This window comes from Tyto alba, unplaced genomic scaffold, assembly GCF_018691265.1.
Source record: "Tyto alba isolate M040663 unplaced genomic scaffold, T.alba_DEE_v4.0 Super-Scaffold_10, whole genome shotgun sequence".
Classification (NCBI taxonomy): domain Eukaryota; kingdom Metazoa; phylum Chordata; class Aves; order Strigiformes; family Tytonidae; genus Tyto; species Tyto alba.
This window is the reverse complement of record NW_024881262.1, coordinates 28,817,394-28,836,420: the sequence shown is the minus strand read 5'-3', so window position 1 is coordinate 28,836,420 and position 19,027 is coordinate 28,817,394. Positions and strand designations below refer to the sequence as shown.

The 19,027-nt window shown below is 51.1% G+C and overlaps 2 protein-coding genes across 8 annotated transcripts in view; one reads left to right on the top strand and one right to left on the bottom strand.

The window, feature by feature from the left end:
* The window catches only part of SENP2 (SUMO specific peptidase 2), a 25,839-nt gene extending 12,425 nt beyond the window's left edge, over positions 1–13,414 (top strand). Inside the window, exons 9-17 of one of the 3 annotated variants that reach the window (XM_042795816.1) lie at positions 509–566; positions 2,225–2,288; positions 2,991–3,140; positions 4,513–4,644; positions 5,043–5,246; positions 5,375–5,454; positions 6,892–6,976; positions 7,677–7,772; positions 8,338–13,414. In XM_042795816.1, the coding sequence (XP_042651750.1) occupies positions 509–566; positions 2,225–2,288; positions 2,991–3,140; positions 4,513–4,644; positions 5,043–5,246; positions 5,375–5,454; positions 6,892–6,976; positions 7,677–7,772; positions 8,338–8,415 (947 nt within the window). In that variant the 3' untranslated portion in view covers positions 8,416–13,414. The remainder of the gene's footprint in view (positions 1–508; positions 567–2,224; positions 2,289–2,990; positions 3,141–4,512; positions 4,645–5,042; positions 5,247–5,374; positions 5,455–6,891; positions 6,977–7,676; positions 7,773–8,337) is intronic. The other 2 variants (XR_006165578.1, XM_042795822.1) reach the window with 2 other exon arrangements.
* IGF2BP2 (insulin like growth factor 2 mRNA binding protein 2) overlaps positions 11,991–19,027 on the bottom strand; it is a 27,017-nt gene continuing 19,980 nt past the window's right edge. For 3 of the 5 annotated variants that reach the window (XM_042795805.1, XM_042795792.1, XM_042795812.1), the window contains 10 exons: positions 18,738–18,860; positions 18,316–18,451; positions 17,981–18,109; positions 17,070–17,093; positions 15,656–15,724; positions 15,367–15,483; positions 14,983–15,057; positions 14,663–14,794; positions 14,337–14,450; positions 11,991–13,797 (listed from right to left, as the gene is read on the bottom strand). In XM_042795805.1, the coding sequence (XP_042651739.1) occupies positions 13,702–13,797; positions 14,337–14,450; positions 14,663–14,794; positions 14,983–15,057; positions 15,367–15,483; positions 15,656–15,724; positions 17,070–17,093; positions 17,981–18,109; positions 18,316–18,451; positions 18,738–18,860 (1,015 nt within the window). In that variant the 3' untranslated portion in view covers positions 11,991–13,701. The remainder of the gene's footprint in view (positions 13,798–14,336; positions 14,451–14,662; positions 14,795–14,982; positions 15,058–15,366; positions 15,484–15,655; positions 15,725–17,069; positions 17,094–17,980; positions 18,110–18,315; positions 18,452–18,737; positions 18,861–19,027) is intronic. The other 2 variants (XM_042795797.1, XM_042795801.1) reach the window with 2 other exon arrangements.

Genomic DNA, 19,027 nt, shown 5'->3' with positions numbered 1-19,027 from the left:
TTTTGTACCAGCCGTGTGTTTTAATACCATGTGTTCATGCTTATGCGTTTAATATTGTCCCAGTCTTTTTTTTTTTTTTCCCCCTGTTCATTACTTAAATAATTTTTCATCAACACTCTTCTTTTTACGTACCGTGACTTTAGTATGCAGTCATATGAGGTTTGAAATTATTTCCGAGCAGGTGCTAGAATTTGGGGAAAGCTTGTTTTGTCGTGGAAAAATGACAAGCTATTCTTCTGAGCTTGGAGGAGCACCTGGTTTTGGAAAAATCAGCTGTTTAGCCAAGCGTGCAATCTAGGATTTAAAACTTAATAACTGCCCTGCTTCAGTTCTCATACACTCGCACACGATATTCAAACTGTTTGCCAGAGTTTGAACTTCCTAACCACACAGTCATCATTAAAAGGGTTTTTTTTTTGTATTTATCACCCAGAAAGTGAGAGCTGTGTACATCTGATGGTAACTGAAGGTTGACTTCCTGTGTTCATGTCACTGCTTTTCTGTGCAGGTACCAAACGTTCAGATGTTTGCAGCCCACAGTGGTCTCAGAGAAGCGATATGGCCAGGTAGAGTCTCTTAATCATGCTTCTTGTTTCTTCTGGCTCTGTGTGCACATCTCTTTCAGCCTCCAGTAGTCAAACCATATTTATTGTCTCAGTGCTGTAGAAGAGGAGTAGCTAGCTTGTGGCTCTTACATCTCAAATACAGCTCCCATGCTAGAGCCATGCTGTGGGACAAAGGGTTGTGCTGGTGTGGTGTTTTCTGGGTCCTTTGCTGCAGGAAGAAAGTCAGTGAGCGTGAGAGTGATGGCTGTACCAAGCTGTCCTTGGATCTGCAGAATCCATTTTTGCTTTTGAGTATCTTTCTGCTGTTAATGAGCTGATGTTTGATACTAGCATCCTAAGCATAAGGATTAGAGAGCTTGCAAAGCTTGGTGGGACTGAGGCGGTTTTTGTGACTTACGGGATGCCCTGGCTTTGAATATGAGACCAAAAAGGAAGCATGCAGTTGGGTTGTCTGCCTGTTTGAGAGGCCGGTGGGCTCCTTTGTAGTGGCCTGGCTGAGCTGGCAGGACTAGGAGTTCAGGTGGCCGTGTGGTGTTGAGGGAAATGGGGTTTTGGTTGCAGTAAGTGCAGCTATACGGAGAGATTTTGTCTGGCAGTCTGATGCACGTGTCTTTCTGCAGTGACCTTCCCTTGAGTGAAAAAGGAGGAAGCGTGGATGGGGGCAGAGATTTTGTTGTGACAGTCCTGTTTTTTAGCTAATTCTGTCCCTATTCTTCTTCCCGCTTTAAACACTAGCGCTATATTTAGCTGTGCAGCACTGTTCCTGTGCTTAAATTGTCACTGGTTCCTTTAAGCTTGAGGGGAGAGAAGGAAACAAAATAACTGATCGAGTAGGATGGGTTCAAGTAAAAGGAACATTTTATTGACTTTTTTTGAAGGTTTAACCACTAACTGGAGTCATTTGACCAGGCTTGTGATACCTGCTCTTACGGTGCCGGACTGAAAGGCTTTAAAGCACAATGAGCGCACAGTGCCGTGAGAGGCTGTTGTAGTTCTGCCTCCTGGAAAGGGGGATTTGTGGTGACAATGCAAATTCTTATTTTTGAAGGAGGGATGTATGTATATGGACAACTGTAATGTCTGTGTATTTGTTTGCTCTTCAGAGTCTGCGTGGTTTTAATGGTAATCCTCTCCAAATGGGGATAGTCACTCTCTTGACTAGCCTATAGAAGGCAAGTAAACACCTTGTACCTGTCCCATTTTTAATTCAGTGTGCTGATCTTAGTTTCCTCAATCTAACTATATTTGGATGCAGGTGTAGTTGCAGATGTTCATGTTATACCTCGCAGTGTAACACCTAGCATGCAGTGTTTATCACCAGTAGATCACAAAGCACTTGATAGAGGAAGTGCTGGTTGCTTTCCTGCTTTCCAAATAATTAAACCAATAAAGAGAAACAAAAGGAGTCTTGCACGTGTAGATGGAAGAAGGTTTGCAAAGCTCCCAGCTCTTCATTCTGTCCCAGTCTTGCTGCTTTGAAAAAATGGTGCTGGAAGTTGAGATGATGTTGCCACATGTTCATGTGTGCGAGTGAGGCTCGAGTCAGGATCAGCCTTGAAAAAGCATTTCTTATCCAGAAGGTGAATTCTTGAGAACTACATGGAACAGCACTGATGTACAGCTCACTTCTCACTCTCTGTCCCTCTCTCTTCTCGCAGGTGCTACGCACCAGCAGAAAACTCTCATGGACAGGGAAGACCAGTGAAACAAGCCACTGCAGGGGTAAGCTTGTCTTAATTCATTATTTCACTTTTTTTTTTTTTTTACTGGAAAACGTAGCAGTTTGTGATCAGAAATTTTTACACTCTTCACTTACATATATCGTTGAGTAAGCAATGTATTTGTCCCAGTTGTTTTTCCGAGGGAAAGTGGGAGCATTACTTGATGAGTAGCACTATCGCAAAGGGTTTCTCGCTGCCATTAATTTTGGTTTTGGACACTATTTTTATTCTTCCCCTTTAATGTTTTGGGTACTGCTTCAGAATCTTTAGTGCACAGACTTAGCTCACCTGCAAAGCTGGACTGCGGTATCTTTAGTCTTCTCTTATTTTGTGAGATAGGAAGTACATCTTTCTGACTTTCCTCTCTGGTCAGGACGTCGATCAAAAAATTGTAATTACGTAAATCAGAAATATTAATCTCAATCTCAACTCGATACCTACACGTCGAGGTTTTGCTGGGGTTCTTAATGCTAGACCAAGCCAAACTAACTTTCCGCCTCATGCCTCCATTTAGTTTTGAGTGGAACATTACATGGGTGCACAGTTGGAACGCAGTCATCAATGAAAAGTAACTTTGGCGTTTGCTGGTTGGGTGTACGTAGAAAAAACCTTCCAGTTTTATACATGAGCAAGATTTTCTGCACTATCCCTTAGCAAACAAATCTGTGCTTGCTTGCTAGCTAAATGTCCTTTTGTCTAACAGAGGCAGCATGGATCTGAAATCTCAGAAGACCTGTTATTCCGATTGCATCTGGCACCTGTTCTGTCCAAAAAACCATCTGCCCTTGATGTGGAAGAAAAGAAATTCCCAAGCTCAGAAAAAACAGTAGAACGCTTTTCTCCACTCACAGAGGTACCATAGCTGACAAAACAGAAGGCTGTGAAACAGCTGCAAGGAACTCTGTTTAGTATAGGTGGTTCTTAAGGCTTTTTGAAATCTTAAGAACTTGCATTTAACCTGTTACGGAGTGTCTGCAGCTGTGACTTCACAGGGCAAGGGTTAGCCATAAAGCTGGTTTTAAGGATTTATTGTGCTATACACGCTCCTTTAGTTGTGCTGACCTAAGGGTTTGTGAGGCTTCTGCGACCAGGACAAAAATTAGTCCAGGTTCGACAACAGTCTCCCAGAGCAGTGCTAACCTGATTCACACGGTTATATTGGCTCTGCCTCTTAACCTGTCCTACCATGGTGATAGAGCCTGAAAAATAAGCTTTTGATGATCCACAGCATTGCATTGCTTGTGGGGGACCTGAGCATCTTAGGTGCGTCCTCAGGATCTCAGTCATGCACGTGCACTGGGCATGGTTGCACTGCAGGTAACAGTGGTCACAGGAGTTAACTTAGTTGTGCTGTTCAGCAGGGAGTGGAGTTCAGGTTCCCCTACCTGTATGAGTTTTGGCTGCTTTTATTCTTCAGAGCTGCAGTTGGGCTGACCTAATCGAGCACCGCCTTATTTGCCCATTGAGGATTGATTTGGAAAGGGCTAGCAAATCTGGAGTTTACAGAGTCTGCAGAGTCATGCTCAGTACAAGGAAAACCAAGTGATTTTTTCTTATTTTGCTAGCCCGGATTCAGCCAGGAAGGAGATGCTATTGCAGATCAGGGTGTTTTATCCTAACAGGCCTAGTGCTTTATTTGCGTTCGTTAAGCAGACTTAGGTGGAAACATCCATACTGCAACCAGTTGCATGCACAACCTGGACTCCCGATTGCCTGACTTAGAGTGTAGCTGCCTTAGTTTCCCCCTCTGCTCTTACTTCAGTTCCCGTTGAAGTCCCCTGCCTTCAGTTTCTTTCAGGCTCCTGACTTAGCTGCCTCGCTGTGGAGAATGCCTTGTGTTGTTGGCTTAAACCTCAGTATTGCGAGGGCTGCAGCATCAAGTGGGAAAGTTGCTTGCTGTATTTCTGTTTATTTTTCAGCTGCATTGGTGTGTTTGCTAGTCCATGTGTCTTGTATCAGCTTCCTCGTGGGGAAAAAAAAAAAAAAAAAACAAAAAAACTGAAGCAAACCTGGGCTCTAAAGTTCAAATGTAGGATGCTGAAACAAACCAACAAAAAAGTGCTATTGCTAACTTAGCAAAAAAAAAAAAAAACCAACTGGCAAAGGCGCTTGCTCTGTCACCTGAGCTTAACTTACAGGCCTTGTTTCAGCTGAAAGCTGCCCACAGGTGAGCGTGCTCGATACTCTGCTTCACAAGTCCATCCCCATTTAATTGTTCATTTCAGGCCATGGAGAGAGAGGTCGTTGCGGCACTCGGCAAAGGTGATCCAGAGGAAGTTCTGAGCAGTGCCTTCAAACTAAAGGTCACTCGTGAGGACATCCGCACACTGAGGAGCCTCCGCTGGCTAAATGATGAGGTAAAACTAGCTGCAGCACCGTCATATTCTAATTCAGCATTTATTTAAAAATACCCCTTCACTGCGTACAGCAGTCTTTTCAAAGTTATGTGATGACCCCCGCTGCACAGCCTGGAAATATCAGTACTTAAAGGTTTAGTGTTTCTGGAAGTTACCTTACCGCTTGTATGATGCAACTTCCAAGAGTTAGTCTCGGTTACTGGAGTACCCACTCAGGTGTTTTTATCAAACTGCAGAAGTAACCAAGTGCAAAATTCTCAGAACAAAAGCCGACAGCTGAGGCTGGAGTCCTCTCAGCTGCGCACTCAAGGGTGGCCAGCAAAGACACGTTGCTGGATTTTTCTTTTGGTAAGCTAGTGTCTTAAGTTCACATCTCAATTTTACTCTTTATGGTGCAGGTCATTAATTTCTACATGTGTCTTCTGGTGGAAAGAAATAAGAAGGAAGGGTATCCAGCAGTCCATGCTTTTAGTACTTTCTTTTATACCAAACTAATTTCTGAGGGCTACAAAGCGGTAAGAAGATGGACCAGAGGTGTGGATCTCTTCAAGCAGGACCTCATCTTAGTGCCCATTCACCTGAGAGTGCACTGGGCACTAGTGGTAAGTCAAACTGGCTTTTTATTTAGAATTGGATGGGGAGAAAAAAAATAGCAAGAGAAGTCATGTGGGTTTTGGTGTGTGTGCAGCACAAGGTTGTGCTTTGTCTAACAGTCACCTTTTAATAACAGGTCATAGATGTCCGAAAGAAGACCATCAAATACTTTGACTCCATGGGACAAAAAGGGGACAAGATTTGTGAAGCTTTGTTGTAAGTAACTGCTCAGTCAGTGCTTTTATGTTGTGAATTTGGAGGTGGATTGGGATTTTGTCCCTGTAGCACGACTGCAAGTTTTTACATTTCTTGTAGATATGAAAGAGAAATCTTTGATTCGCTTGCTGTAAGTCGTGTGACGTTGGCTACTCATCTAGTCTCACATCATCCCCTCCACCCAGGGTCTTGGATGCCTGGGTGGGTTCTGCCACCTTCCCACTGTATGCACAGACAAAGCGTTACCGTCAAATACGTGATAGCCCCATGGCACACATGTACTGACTTCGTTAGTAGTGAATAAAACTGAGAGGAATGAATTTCAGGGGAGTGTGTTAAAATACCAGCCTGACTGTGAAAGGATTATAGTCTTTCAAGAGCTTTTTAATTCCCCCTTCTTTAAGAACTTTCTGGTGGCAACTCAGTAGTGTTGGTGTCCCAGGGTATACACACTCCTATTTGTGATCAGCTGTGCATCCTTTTATTCTTTATTGCTTCACTCTTTTATCCTTTTCTTGTATTGAGACCTTTTTCCCCCCCACACTTGTAATGTTCAACCTTTCTCCTGTGGTGAGCTATGTGACGGGCTCCTTCTCAGTTTGTCTATACCCCTTCTACTCTATTCAGTGTTTTAAACAAAGCCAGGCTACCCTCATTTGTATTTCTGACATCCTCATGCAAGACCGATGTCTTGTGGCAAGCTTTTCCAGATGTAACAGCTGGTGTGGCATGCATCTCAAGTGTAACAGGTACAGTTTTTTCATGTCGTGCAAGCCAGCATCCTTAGATGTCTTTGCCACTCATGCAGAAGTAGTAAAAACCCTTAGTCGAACAGTTTCGTAGAGCAAGAGCCGGGGAGCAGCCCCGCAGAGAGAAACCGAACGTTGTTTTAGTCCGGCGCTCTCCTGAACAGTTAACAGCAGGTGCCTGGGAAAAGGGTGTAAGAACAGGTCCGCATCGAATAATTTTTTTCCTCAAGAATACTCTTCCAGCAGCTGGTCGCCTGGGAACCTCCTCAGCCAGAGGTATTAGCCCGAAAGCTTTTGTATTGGCTCTTTGGGATTAAGGCGCACGGTGGAATTATGGCGTTACGGTTCCTTGCTTGGTTTTTCTGTTTCTCTCCTGATAACACGTGATGTGGAGTTTTTTTGACCTCTACTAAGCAATGATCTTACACTTTTGTGGAAGCCTCTGTTGGAATTGTTGGTCTCCTTCCTGACTAGGTGGTCTCATTCCTGAGCATTAGCTCACAGCCTTTCGCCGTGTCTGTAAATTTAAGATTTGGCTTTTTCCTCCAAATTCCTTAAATCCGCTATTGGGAGGATCCTCTGACGGTTTACTGTCCTGCCATTCATCTTCCTGTGATCCTTCAGCAGCAATTTTTTTGTTGGCCTAAATTATGGAGGTGAAGAGTGATTTTGTTTCATTTTTGAACAGCCAATACCTGCAAGAAGAAAGCCGAGAAAAAAGAAACCTGGAGCTGACTGTTTCAGAGTGGACTCTTCACAGCATGGAGTCACGTGTATGTGAGCACTACCTGGATTTGAAATGTGAACTGTAACTCCTTGTCACGGAGGTCTTAACACTTCCTAATAAGTCCAAGCCTTTAGAGAAACGGCTTATAAGCATTTTGTGTTCTTCTGGTACCACTTCAGGCTGCAGGTGGACCAGGAATCCATGCTGAGATTCAATCTTTAAGCAGTACCTCTCCTTGCTGGCTGAATATATATATAATTTTTTTTTTTTTAATTAGTCTGCCACATTAAGGTGAATCTGGCTTTGCTCCCATTTCGCAAGTCAAATTTAAAAGCCTGCTTAGCTGTTGTCAGAGAACATAGGCTTCTTGTTTGGAGCACAGATCCTGGCATGTGGCAAAGCAAAAGGTTGAGCTGATGTTTCTCAACAAGCCAATAGTAAAAAGCACTATCCGAAGACAAGAAACACAACGCTCTGCAAACCCCTTACAGGGAGGAAGGCTGCTAGCCCTTATCAGCCTGCCAAGAATTTGGACTGTGACATCCAAGTAAAGGAAGCAGAGGGGAGGGATGATGTGCAGTTAATTGAGTCTATTCCTTGTGTTCGGGAGCGGTAAATGGATTATGCAAGTAGTCTCCCGTGTGTCTGGCTAGTGCGTTGCTGGTATGGCTCATGCGCGTTGCTTCCAAATTGCTTTGCTTTTAAGACAGAGGAAAATTCTTCTCCATCTTCTTTGCATTCATTAGGAAATCCCTCAACAGTTGAATGGAAGTGACTGCGGAGTTTTTATGTGCAAATACGCAGATTATATCTCCAGAGACAAACCGATAACCTTTACAGAGGTGAGTGAAGGTCATAAACAGCTCCGGATGTTTTCGGGCAGGTACAGGAGCCGGGGAGGTTACGCAGAAGCTGCTGCTGATAGCTGGGGCAGGGGCTGAGGTTTTGTACCTCTCTCTGGGTTTGGTGGTTGGAACTTCCAAGTGGCCCCAGCAGGGCAGAGCTGTATTCTCCGTCCTTCCACCTGGTATGTGCTTCCTAGTTGAATCGGTGAGATTTCTCTTGGGTGAGATACTGCAGCCAGTGGGTTTGTGATAGCAGGCCTTTGTACCTTTTGGAGAAATGGCTTTCACCCTTTTGACGGGTTAAGACACTGGTTGTTTTCCAGCACAGTGGTCTTTTATTACAGCGCTTGTAAGCTGTTGTGGCGTCAAGTCAGTCGGGCTTAGTTGGGTTGTCATGTCACCCTCCTAGGAGCTGTGTGAGTGAAACCCACGTTGTAGCCAGATGGCGAGGGTTGACAGTTAAAAGGAACTTCACATTAAAGAATTAACGGGGTGTTTATGCATACTTTCTGCCTCTTTCTGCCATGACTTCATATGTAATGGATTTTTCTTTTCTCCTCAGAATCACATGCCTTACTTCCGCAAGAAGATGGTATGGGAAATAATCCATCAGCAGCTGCTGAGAGACATGCACTATTAGAGTAACACTGTGATCACCTTGGGGTGACTAACTCCTATTTTAGTTACTTTTCTAATACTTTATTTGAAAAGGCAGCAGGCACACAAATTTTTCCTCTTTAGGCTACGAAGCAGTGGTTAAGTTGGCTTTGGGTTTGTTTTTTTCTTTTGTTTTGTTTTTTGTTTTGTTTTTGTTTTTTTTTTTTTCCCCGATTTTGGAGACAGTAACTCTCTTTGAAATTAGCTAACGCGCCTCAAGAGCAAGCCAGAAAGATTGCTGTGACCCCGCCAAGGGAACGGTTAAGAACAAACGCTGTGAACCTCTGCCACCGGGAGGGATGCTTGTACCCCGCCGCACGCACAAACGGGGCTCTCGTCTGTGGTGGTCATCACAGCTGTGTTGGCTGAACTCACCTTCCCAAGGACGAGGTGCTCAGCTGCTGTTTCCTCAAGGAGAGTCTCCTTCTGTTTCTGGAATATCTACGATCTACTTGATTCCTAAAACTGGATTTGTGATGACCATAGAAGGAAAGCGTTTATCATCTTTTGATTTGTAACAAATCCATAGTGAAGCCCCCGTAGTTGGGGTTGGTTTATGTTTCGTTGCTTTTTTTTGTGTTGTTTTTGTTTGTTTGTTTGTTTTGTTTTGTTTGTTTTTTTTTTTCCTGTCTCCAGGGAGTTATCTAATGTGAAGAGAGAAGTATTTATTTCTTTTTATTAAAATAAATATGTAACTTATATAAAGAGCCTTACTGGAATGGAATTCTACCTGGTAATGAAATAGAGTGATTTTTTTAATTGAAAAAAAGTTCAGTGTATCAGTGTGTTTTTTTTTACCTCGCCTACAATCCGCAAGGAAGAGGACTGCAGCCAGGATGAGTATCAGAGCACGAAAGCCTCCAAGCGGTTGTCGCGATATCCCGAAGGGGCAGTCAGGAGGTCGTGCAGCGGTGAGATGAGCAAGCAGGAGCCCAGTAAAACCTAAGAGGGGAGATTTCTCTTTTTGGGGGGGGGGAACCCAGCAGACTTCTCAGTGAGCCAACCAAAGCCTGTGTGTGCGGCTGGGTGTACTGGGACCTGTCTCCACGCAGTGTGGCGGTGCACGGCGGCGGAAGCTGCTTTATTGCTGCCTCATTGCCCCAGTGCCACAGGTGCTGCCTCCACGCCTCCGCAGAAGGAAGAACTCACGTGAACTCTCAGACCAAGCTACCTTAGTTTAAACATGGTGTTTTCCCCTTTCTTTTCTTTCTGTTTGTTTTCTTTCAGGTTATAGTCCAGAACTGGAGTAGGATTTCAGACCTGCCGTTTACCATCCCGGAGGAAAGATTGCCCCGTAGCCGGTTCGGAAGCCACGAGTTGGAATGCTTGGATAAATAACCACGTCGGGTTGTTTCTGCAATGGCACAGTTCCCATAATGTAAGGTGGTTCCTGGCTGGTGACAAGGTCTGCCCTCTCTTCAGCTTTATAAAATGGTGATTTTGGGGGCCATCCCCTCTGTCGTCGTGGGTGCGGTCAGCCTTCACGGTGCTGCGCCTTTGCCTGAAGATCTGCTGCCCTGGGAAAGCTGATGCAGTGCTTGATCTGCGTTCAGGGCTCAGCAGCTGCACCGGTCTTTGCTTTCAAACTGATTAGCTTAATCCGTCCACAAAATCAGAGGAGGTTCTCCAAAGAGAACTCTTACAAAGGCAATCTGTCGTGCTGTGCGCTCACATGAGATAGAATCTTCCCTGGATCCCCGAGGACTCGGAAGATTTTACCTGTTTATTAACACCAGGACCCAGGAGCTGAATGCTGTAAGTATCCTTTCCCTTCAGCTTCAGTTCTCGCCGTTTGGGGGGATGCAATTAGAGGCCGACCCTACGGTCTGCTGATTGTGAAAGCAGAATTTTTCTTTCGGGGGGGGGGGGGGGGGGGGGGAAGAAAACCAACAACAAAACCACGCCTGCAGAGGACCTCGTGGCAAAAGGATGCTTTCCAGGTCCCTGTGCGTGCCCCTTAAGCAGAGGGGGGGGCTCGGACGGTGCCGCTGCCATCAACAGCTCACCTGGACGTGCAGCCAGCGGGTGCCTTCCCCTCCTCTACACAAACCAAAAAGCATTTTTGGGGTGTTAAACCCTGCGGGGGGGGGGGATACCCGCAGGGATCGCTGCCGGTCTCTTAGCAGTGCCTGTGTGTTTGTGGCTGCTGAAAGCCTCCTTGAGGGAGGTGGTGGGGAAATTGCAGGCCCCCCAGCCTCCCCTCCGCGTTCGGGGTGGTCGCCTGGGCTCTGGCCTTTCAGCTGCGTTCGGTTCGTCACGTCCCTACAAGGTGCTCTGAGAACAGCCTGGGGGGGGGGGGGGGGAGCCATAGGGTGGGGACTGTGGTGCGCTGGCTGATCAGTCGTGTGTGGGATCCGGGCCTCGAATCTCGTTAGTAAATGACCTTTTTGGGGGGTGAGGAGCTCGTGCTTTTGTGCTGCTGGGAGAACACGTGTAGAGCGTGAGTAACTCTGCGTCTCCCGGCTGCTGCCCTGGGCCGGGGAGGAGGGGGAGAGGCAGGGGGGGCAGGGATGCTTGGCATCGTGCTCCCCACACCCGTGATTCTGTCTGCTCCGTGCCGTGGACCCGACCCCCAGGACGGGCGTGGGGGGGGGCTCAGCCAGACCGGGGGTCAGGCCGAGCCTCACGGGGCAGGGGGCTACCCCAGAGCCCTGTCATTCCTCACCGCCTGGGGCTGGGGGGGACAGCGACCGCAAAAACCGATGTTCTTTTTCGTGCTGTAGGTGGGAAAGGAAGGGTTTGGCTTTTTTTTTTTTTAATTATTTTCTTTTATTCCCTACCCCCCCCTCCCTTTGCTCCCCGTACCTTTCCAAAACAGAACGGCGTGCCAAAGTGACGCGGTTGGTGTTCCGCGTGGCAGCCCGGCCCCGGTGGGCTGGGGGGAGGGAAGGAGAGCAGCCCTGGGGGTTCCCCCAGCGTGCCACCCATCAGCACCCCGTGCCACGTCCAGGCGCAGCCCTACCCACGCCAGCTTTCCACACGCGGGGCAGCCAAGCCCCGTTTTGATCCATCCCCCATTCTGTGTTGCCCCTCTACCCACCCCAGAGGCGGCTGGTGGCACGACGGAGCTTTTGGCCAGCTAGAAAAGCAGCCACGGGGAGACGGGGAGGGCCCCCCCCCGGCCTCCTCCCCGAGCTTTCCAGCTACATGAGCATCGTTAGCGCGCCAGGAATCACGGCAGCATCGCTTTGGCTTTGCTAATTAACCGCCGAGAGGCACGGCCCCTGCTCCCGGGTGGGGGAGAGGCAGCTTCGCCCCGGCGACACCTCCCCGAGTGACCGGGTAAAGCGACGCCCGGCAATGCCTGCAAACATCCTCCCTCAAAAAAGCAAAAAAATAAACAACAAAACACCATCCACACCCCCCCCCCTCCTCGGGCTGCCCAGTGCTTGAGGCGACTAAATGGGGGTGACCACGAGGGAACCCCCCGGCCCCAAGCCCAGCTTGGCCGTGACCAGTGCAGGGCACTCGAAAGAAAGCAACGGATAGCAAGCTCAGGCTCTTGTTAGCTGGATATATTTCTCTTCTTTTTTTTTTTTTTTTTTTTTTTTTTTTTTGTTGTTGTTGTTGTCGTCGTCGGGTTGGTTTTTCACAGAACACGTCGCAGTAGAGGAAAACGTGGCGTGGCAGCCCGTGGGCCCAGCGCTGGCACCTCACCCCGGCGCAGGACCCGCCGGCAGCACGCTGCGCCCATCGCGATTCACCGCTTTCATTTGCTGGGGTTTGGTTTTGTTTTGTTTTTTTGTTTTTTTTTTCTGCCTTTTTATTTTTATGGTTGGGTTTCTGTTGGTTGGTGGTTTGTTGTTTTTTTGTTTTGTTTTGGTTTTTTTTTCTTTTTTTTTTTTTTTCTTTTTCAACATTTCTCAAGCTTTCTCCGAAGGAATGGCCACTGGCTCTCAGCTAGCACAAGGAGACTACGGAAGAGCTCTGGGACACGTGGGATGGTTTCCTTCTCCTGCCTCGCAGCTGACTTGGTCGAGATCGTTTTCCAACTCATTTTTTATTAAAAAAATAAAAAAATGCTCCAACTATCAGTTTTACAAGGCATACAAAATCTCTAAAAGGGAAACACAAGCGCAAGGTGCTGAGGTACGAAAACCTGAGGTAGTTTTTGTGTGTGGGTGTATGCATGTGTTGTGTGGGGTGGTTGTTTTAGTTTTTGAATTTGGAAAAAAATTTTGCTGGTTGTTCTTCCAACCTCTTGTAAATCTGTTGGGGTTTTTTGGTTGGGGTTTTTTTTGTTGGTTCCCCCCCCCCCCTCCCTTATCCCCTCCTGTCCCTGCAAGAGGGATCTTTCCCCAAAGCTCCGTGCCCAAAGCGGGCAGGGCTGGTGCTGCCCGTCCTTTCCCAGGGATGGGAGTGCTGAGCAGGGCTGGGTCGGGCAGCGATGGGGAGACAGAGGGGACAGACAGACAGCTGGAAAGGGGGGACAGAACAGATGCAAACCCCAGTTTTGGACTCGGTGAAGCAAAGAAGAAAGGGCGTGTGAAAGAGAGATTCTTCTTTTAGGAGACGGTATCCCTTCTGTTGGCTCATACAGGCACTGCTCTTCTCAAAGCCCTTAAGAAATTGCTTTTTAACACTCATTTAATTTTATTTTTTTTTCTTTTCCCCTGCTGGCAATCCTACATCTCTGCTCTACTGTGCATTTAGAGAACCAACAGTCTAGCTCGTTTCCTTAAAACTCTAGAAAAGCCTGCTTTTGCTAAAAAAAAAAAACAAAACACCCCCCCCCTCCCCGACCCCTTTGAAATTAAAACCAAACGAACAAAAAAAAAAAAAAATTCTTAAAAATTTTAAAAATCGGCGTTAGTTTCATTATCGATATATTAATTCTAAAATGGCTGAGTGCCGCGCTGTGCGCCGCAGCCCCCCCCACGCCGGGCGAGCTCCTCCGGCCGTGCCTGGATGAAACAGGTGGCTTTTAGGAAATTAAAAAGAAGGAAAACAAAACCGAAAAAAAAAAAAAAAAAAACAAACAATCATCCATCTCTCTCTCTGCCTATGTTAGTCCAACTAAAGGGATAGCGTCGGGAGGCGACGGAGTAAAGGGGAGGCTGTGGGAGGGAGAGAGCCCTCCCTCCCCGTGCCCCTCCGCTGCGCATCCTCGCAGTGCCCTGGCCGCGGGAGGGGGGTTTCGGGGGGGTCTTTGGTTTGCTCCCCTGACCTGCTGGGGGGGGGGGGGTGGGGTGGTCCGGCGGCGGCAGTTGGGGGGGGGGGGGGGGGGGGTTACATTCATCGGGCGGTGCTGGCCGGCGCGGCGGGAGCCTCACTTGCTGTGCTGCGAGGCCGGGGCTCCCTGAGCGTGTTTCTGCTCCTGCTGTTTCACCTGCTGGACGATTTCCCTGATCTTGCGCTGTGCAGTCTTGGGGAGGGGGGGGAAATAAAAGCAAAAATCGGGGGTCAGGGTGGGCACCCCGAGTGGCTGCTCCCCGCTTCTAGCTGCGACGGCGTCTCGCCCGCCGAGCTTTTCATGACAAGAGCCGCGGCTCGGCGCAGCTGTAATTAAGGCTCTGCAAAAGAAGGAGCCGCCCTGCTTCCCCCACGGCTGCAGGGTTTTAACAACCCCCCCCACCCCTCTGCGAGAGTTTTGGGGTGCCAGGAGATAAGTACACACACCCAGGAGCGCCCTGCGAGAGCTCCCTGCCCGCGCTGACGCCAGGGAGGAGCCGATTCACACCCCGGGTGCCACTACGCGCAGGGGTCCAGATGTGTTTTAGCTAAATCCAAGTGGGTTTTGAACGCTAGCACGGCCGGGGCGAGCTGCCGAAACACCTTTAGTGCATCCCAGGTGCCCCCCAAAACGGAGCAGCGGGATGCCCCGGCAGCGCCGGGCTCGGCGGTTTCCCTCGGGGGGGATTAAAGTGGCTGGGAAACGTCGGAAAAGCCACGGCCGAACCTCACCTGGCTGGCAAAGAAATGCCCAATGATTTTAACGATGACCTCCTCGTTCTCGTCCGGGGTTTGGTCTCGCGGCACAATGACTTCTGCGCTCGTTAAATTCTGCAGTTCGTTCACCTGGAGCAAATGAGAGGGTCTCGGGTTTTGTTGGCGATAAAACCCGAGGTCAGCCCCGGCTCCGAGCTGTCCCCCTCCTTGGGCCGGTCACCACCCAACGAGAGGCAGCAGCAGGACACGGGGCCGGGGTCAAACCGCTGCTGTGATCACTGGGCACCCCGAGGTGAGCCGGGGCAAGGGGTGATTGCCCACACCCCCCCCCCCCAACCTACCGTCTTGCCGCCTTTGCCTATCACGCGGCCGGCGGCGAAGGAAGGCACCTTGATGTGGGCTTCAAGCTTCACTTCTTCTTTCGGGTTAAAGAAGTTTTCCTCTTTCAGCTTCCCAAATATCCGCCCCTGGGCCTGGGGAGGAGACAGACGGGACGTAAAACCGGCGAGCCAGCGGCTCCCGCCGTGCCCTCCCTCCCCCAGCGCGACGGCGTGCCCGGCAGCCTCCAAAGCAGGGAGCTGAGCAAAGAGCTCCCCCGGCCGCCGGTGACCAAAGGGACCCTCTTGATTTGTCACAGCCCCCCATCCCGGGGCCAGCTCACCTTGAACTGAGCCTCGGGCGGCCCCGTGATGATCACCATCCGCTCGCTGGCGTCGGGGCCTTCTGCCGGGGCTATCTGCAGAGGGATGGGGGAGAAGGAGCGGGAGTGTGGCCCCGCTTTGGCAAGACCTTCCCTATGTGGGATGGCCCCCCCACCTCAACCCGTGCAGGGACATCCCCTCCCCGTGCAGGAGCCTCCCCTCCCACCCAAGCAGCAGTGATACCCAGGGGGTGTGTGTGTGTGTGGGGGGGTGTGTGTGTGTGTGTGTTGTCGCAGGACTGCGTTTCTACCAATTTGAGGGAACCAAACCAAGGGCTCTCATCCGCCGTCCTCAGCGGTAGGAAGGGGAAACCGAGGCACGAAGCCCTGCAGCACCCTGCTCACCTTGATGGAGGCACCGGCAAACCGCGCCAGCTGCTTGATGTGCTGCCCCTTCTTCCCGATGATGGCCCCCACCGCCTGCGTCGGGATGAACAAGTTCACAACCTCCTGCTCCGGCAGCTGGTGAGGGCACGGGAGAGCGAGACGGTCAGGGGAGACCCGGGGGGGGGGCGGGGCTGCCCACCCCCCCACCCCCCCACCAGCATCCCAGGGCAGTGGCCGCCCGCCCCGGCCTCGTGCCCACCCTCCCAAGGTGCCCGAGCGAAAGATCTCGTGGAGGGAGGTAACTTACAGGGTGCTGATGGGGGAAGGCACCAGCTGGGGGGGCTCCGTACAGACCCGAGAGATACGCCGAGGAGCTCTGCGGCACCGAGAAAACGAGGGTCAGTGACATCGCCAACGTGCCAGCCCCCTCCCCGGCCACCCCCAGCCCGACGCCGAGCAGCGTCACCAGCCGGGCGGGGACACTGGGACAACCCTTGAGCCCCTGAGAGCCCTCCCGGAGGGCGAGGGTGCACCCGAGGGTGCGTCGGGGTGAGCTGCAGCCTGGATCCCGCACCTGCAGCACAGGGTGACGGGGCTGGGAGCTCCCAGTTACCCCCAGTCCCTCCCCGCCGCTGGTTTTTTGACTGTCCTGCTAGTATTGTTTAGTGGAAAACCAAACCGGTCCCTACGACTTTTTGGAGCAGCCACAACCCTGGAAAGCCAAACATCGTGCCGTAACCACCATCGGTCGAGGAGGTGGGAGTTTGGCGAGAGCTGAGCAAAACATCTGGTTTGGCTCCGATTTCCACCACCATTTCCCTCCTCCAGTTCCACGAGAAGGAAAACGAAAAAGGCTGAAGCTCTTCTCCCATGACCTGGGTTGAGGACAGGGAGAAAAACAGTGGGTCTCTCCACAGCCAGGAGCAAGGGGTGCGTGCCAGCGCCCCAATCCCAAACTCAACCCAGCCCAACTCCTCTTTAACGCTTCCGTGTGTCAAATACAGACGTTTCTCCTGGCAGCAGACACAACTCTCTCCTGCTCTGGATTTGGGCAAGCGCAACCAAATGCTCCCTGCCTCCACGCTCCGGAGCTGGCACCCGGCTGCTTCACGTCTCCTACACCACCGTGTCCTCTCCTGCCCGGCCGGTCCCCGTGGCTGGAGTGGACACAGCACCTCCCCAGCTCCCTCCCTTCGCTGTGAGGCTCCTTCCTCGTCCTCTGTCCTTGCCAGGCCTCTAGAACTCCAGAGCTGAAGCCACAGCCACTAACCCCAGGTCCTGCTGAGGACACGGTCAGAAATGACCGCTCCGAGGTGTGAAACATGGAATATTCAGGGTGAAGGAGCTGCCACAGAGCCAAGCTTGTTTCCTATTAGGTTTTTGGTTTTTTTTTTTTTGCCGTGTATCGCTCCAAAAAATGATGGCAGAGGCACTTGCTCCTCTCGGCCTCAGAAGGGTGGCTTGAAAAAGGCCACGCAAAGGTGAAGGAGCCCAATCCCTTCAGGACACCAGCCCAGCTCCACCTCATCACAACCAACAAACGCTCCAGCAGACGCTTCCCAAAGGCTGCCCTTGCTCAGGCGGCCGATGCAGGCAGAGCATCCTCCTCGCCGCCGGCTGGCAGTGCACAGACGGACAGACAGACAGACAGACCCTCTCGCTGCCCCTCCAGGGCCCTCATCGCATCACCAACCCCTCCGCACCGCCAGCCTGGCACTCACCGTTCTCCTCCGACCGCTCTGCTGCTGGCGTCGCCAGGAAAAGAAAACAGCACAAGTAAATTAACCCGCACGCTGGTCGCCGTGCAGCCAAAGCTCGTCAGCAGATTTAGAGAGACTAACAGAGACAGACCGCAGAGCCTGGTCACCCTTCGGGTTCTCTGCAGGTGCTGGTGGGTTGGGGATGGACCATTCTCCATCAGTACGCTGGCCGGTGTGTTTTCCCGACACTGGACCGTCCCTGCCTGCGCGCAACCTCCGCGGTTTTCGAAGCTGCTTCCCAGGCTTGCTTTGGCCCGGGTCTCAGCAGCCACAGCACCCCAAGAAAGAGGGGACCCCTCGCCTTGTGCAGTCAGGTGCGGGTTGGCTCCCAGCGAGCGCAACGCTCCGGGTGCTAGGGCAGGGACGGAAGCTGGCGGCGGTGGTTGCACAGGGCGTGCTGGCCAGGCGGCCACCGAGACCGGGGCACCCCCGGGGCCACACCACCACAACCCGGTGGTGGGCTTGGGGTCCGGACTGGCAGACCCACCTACGTGGTTTTTCCACGGTGGCATCGGCACAGATTGGGCCCCCCAGCCACCTTCAGAGAGCAGCACCCCTGGGACATGGCCAGTTCTTAAACACAAGTGAAACCGAGCTCAGCACGACACTGGGATGCGGCTCATCTTCCCAGGGAGCTAAATCCAAGGAGGGACAAGCCACGTTCACTCACTGTCTTCTCCACCTCGCTGCTGTGGCAAACATCTTCCCCAAACGGCCAAGAGTCAGAGCTTTTTGCTCAAGGCTCCCCAGGAGAAGGCTCCTATAGCTACAGCGTCCACCCAAACCCAAGAGCTGCAGCAGGAAAATCTACAGACCACTCTGCCCACCCCCCCCGAATGCATCCCTCGCACCCCGAAACCTCTCGCACTTACTGCAAACGGGTGGTACGGGGCGGCGGCTGCAGCCCCTCGGGCCCCTGGGGTGGACGGGAGCATGGGCAGCCCTGTCGAGAAGATGCCCAAAGCGCTGAGGTTCAGTCCCGGGATCAGGTTGGCTTGTTGCTGGGAAAGCAAAGACACGGAGCAACGCGTAAAAGGCGGGAGCGGGGGCTTCAAGGTTCTCCCCACACAGCGTGGACATGACTGGTGAGGGCCAACCCTCGCCCTAACAGAGGGACTTCCCCCCGCTGCTGCCATCCCCCCCCCCCCCCAGTTTTCTTCTGGCCACCTGGGCAGCGGCACCCCCGGTGGGAAGGCTGGCAGCTTACATTGACGGCCACCACGTCGTTCTCGTAGGCCTCTCGCAACTTCTTCATGATCTCCACTTCGGCATTGGAGCACGCCTCCGTGCTGCCTTTCACCGTGATGGTCCGCTCGGGGTTATAAATGGTTAAATCCTGCAAACTACCCCCACAGATAAATCCAGAGATGCAGTTACCTTTTTTTTTTTTTTTTTTTTTTTTTCTTTCCCCCCCAAGTCAGAAAAAAAAGGAAAGCTCAAATCAAAGATGAGGCAGCATGGGACCACATGCCCTCTCCCTGCCCAACACCACCATCCACCTGGGATGAGGAGCTCCCACCCAGGATGGGGAACGTGCATGGGAGGACACAAGTGCTCTGTTTTCTGGCTCCAGCGCTGCCCGTACCGTGTTGGGTGGAAGGGGATGACTTGGTGTTCATCAGGACTTACGGGGAGATGGTGATCTTCGTGCCCGTGTCCTGCTCGATCTTCTTGAGGTTGCGGCCCTCCTTGCCAATCAACCTCCCCACCAGACTGTTGTGTGCTAGGATTTTCAAGGGAATTTCTTCCGTTCTAAAATGGATTTAAAAATAAAATCTAAAGGTCCATCTGGCCAGGAAAGGGATTTCCAGCAACAGGCACTAATGATGTGGTGGAAGGAGCAGAAGAACCACCACTGCCTCCCACCACTCTATCTCCTCAGCTTCCAGGGAACGGGAACTCAGGGATTTCCCAAGCCC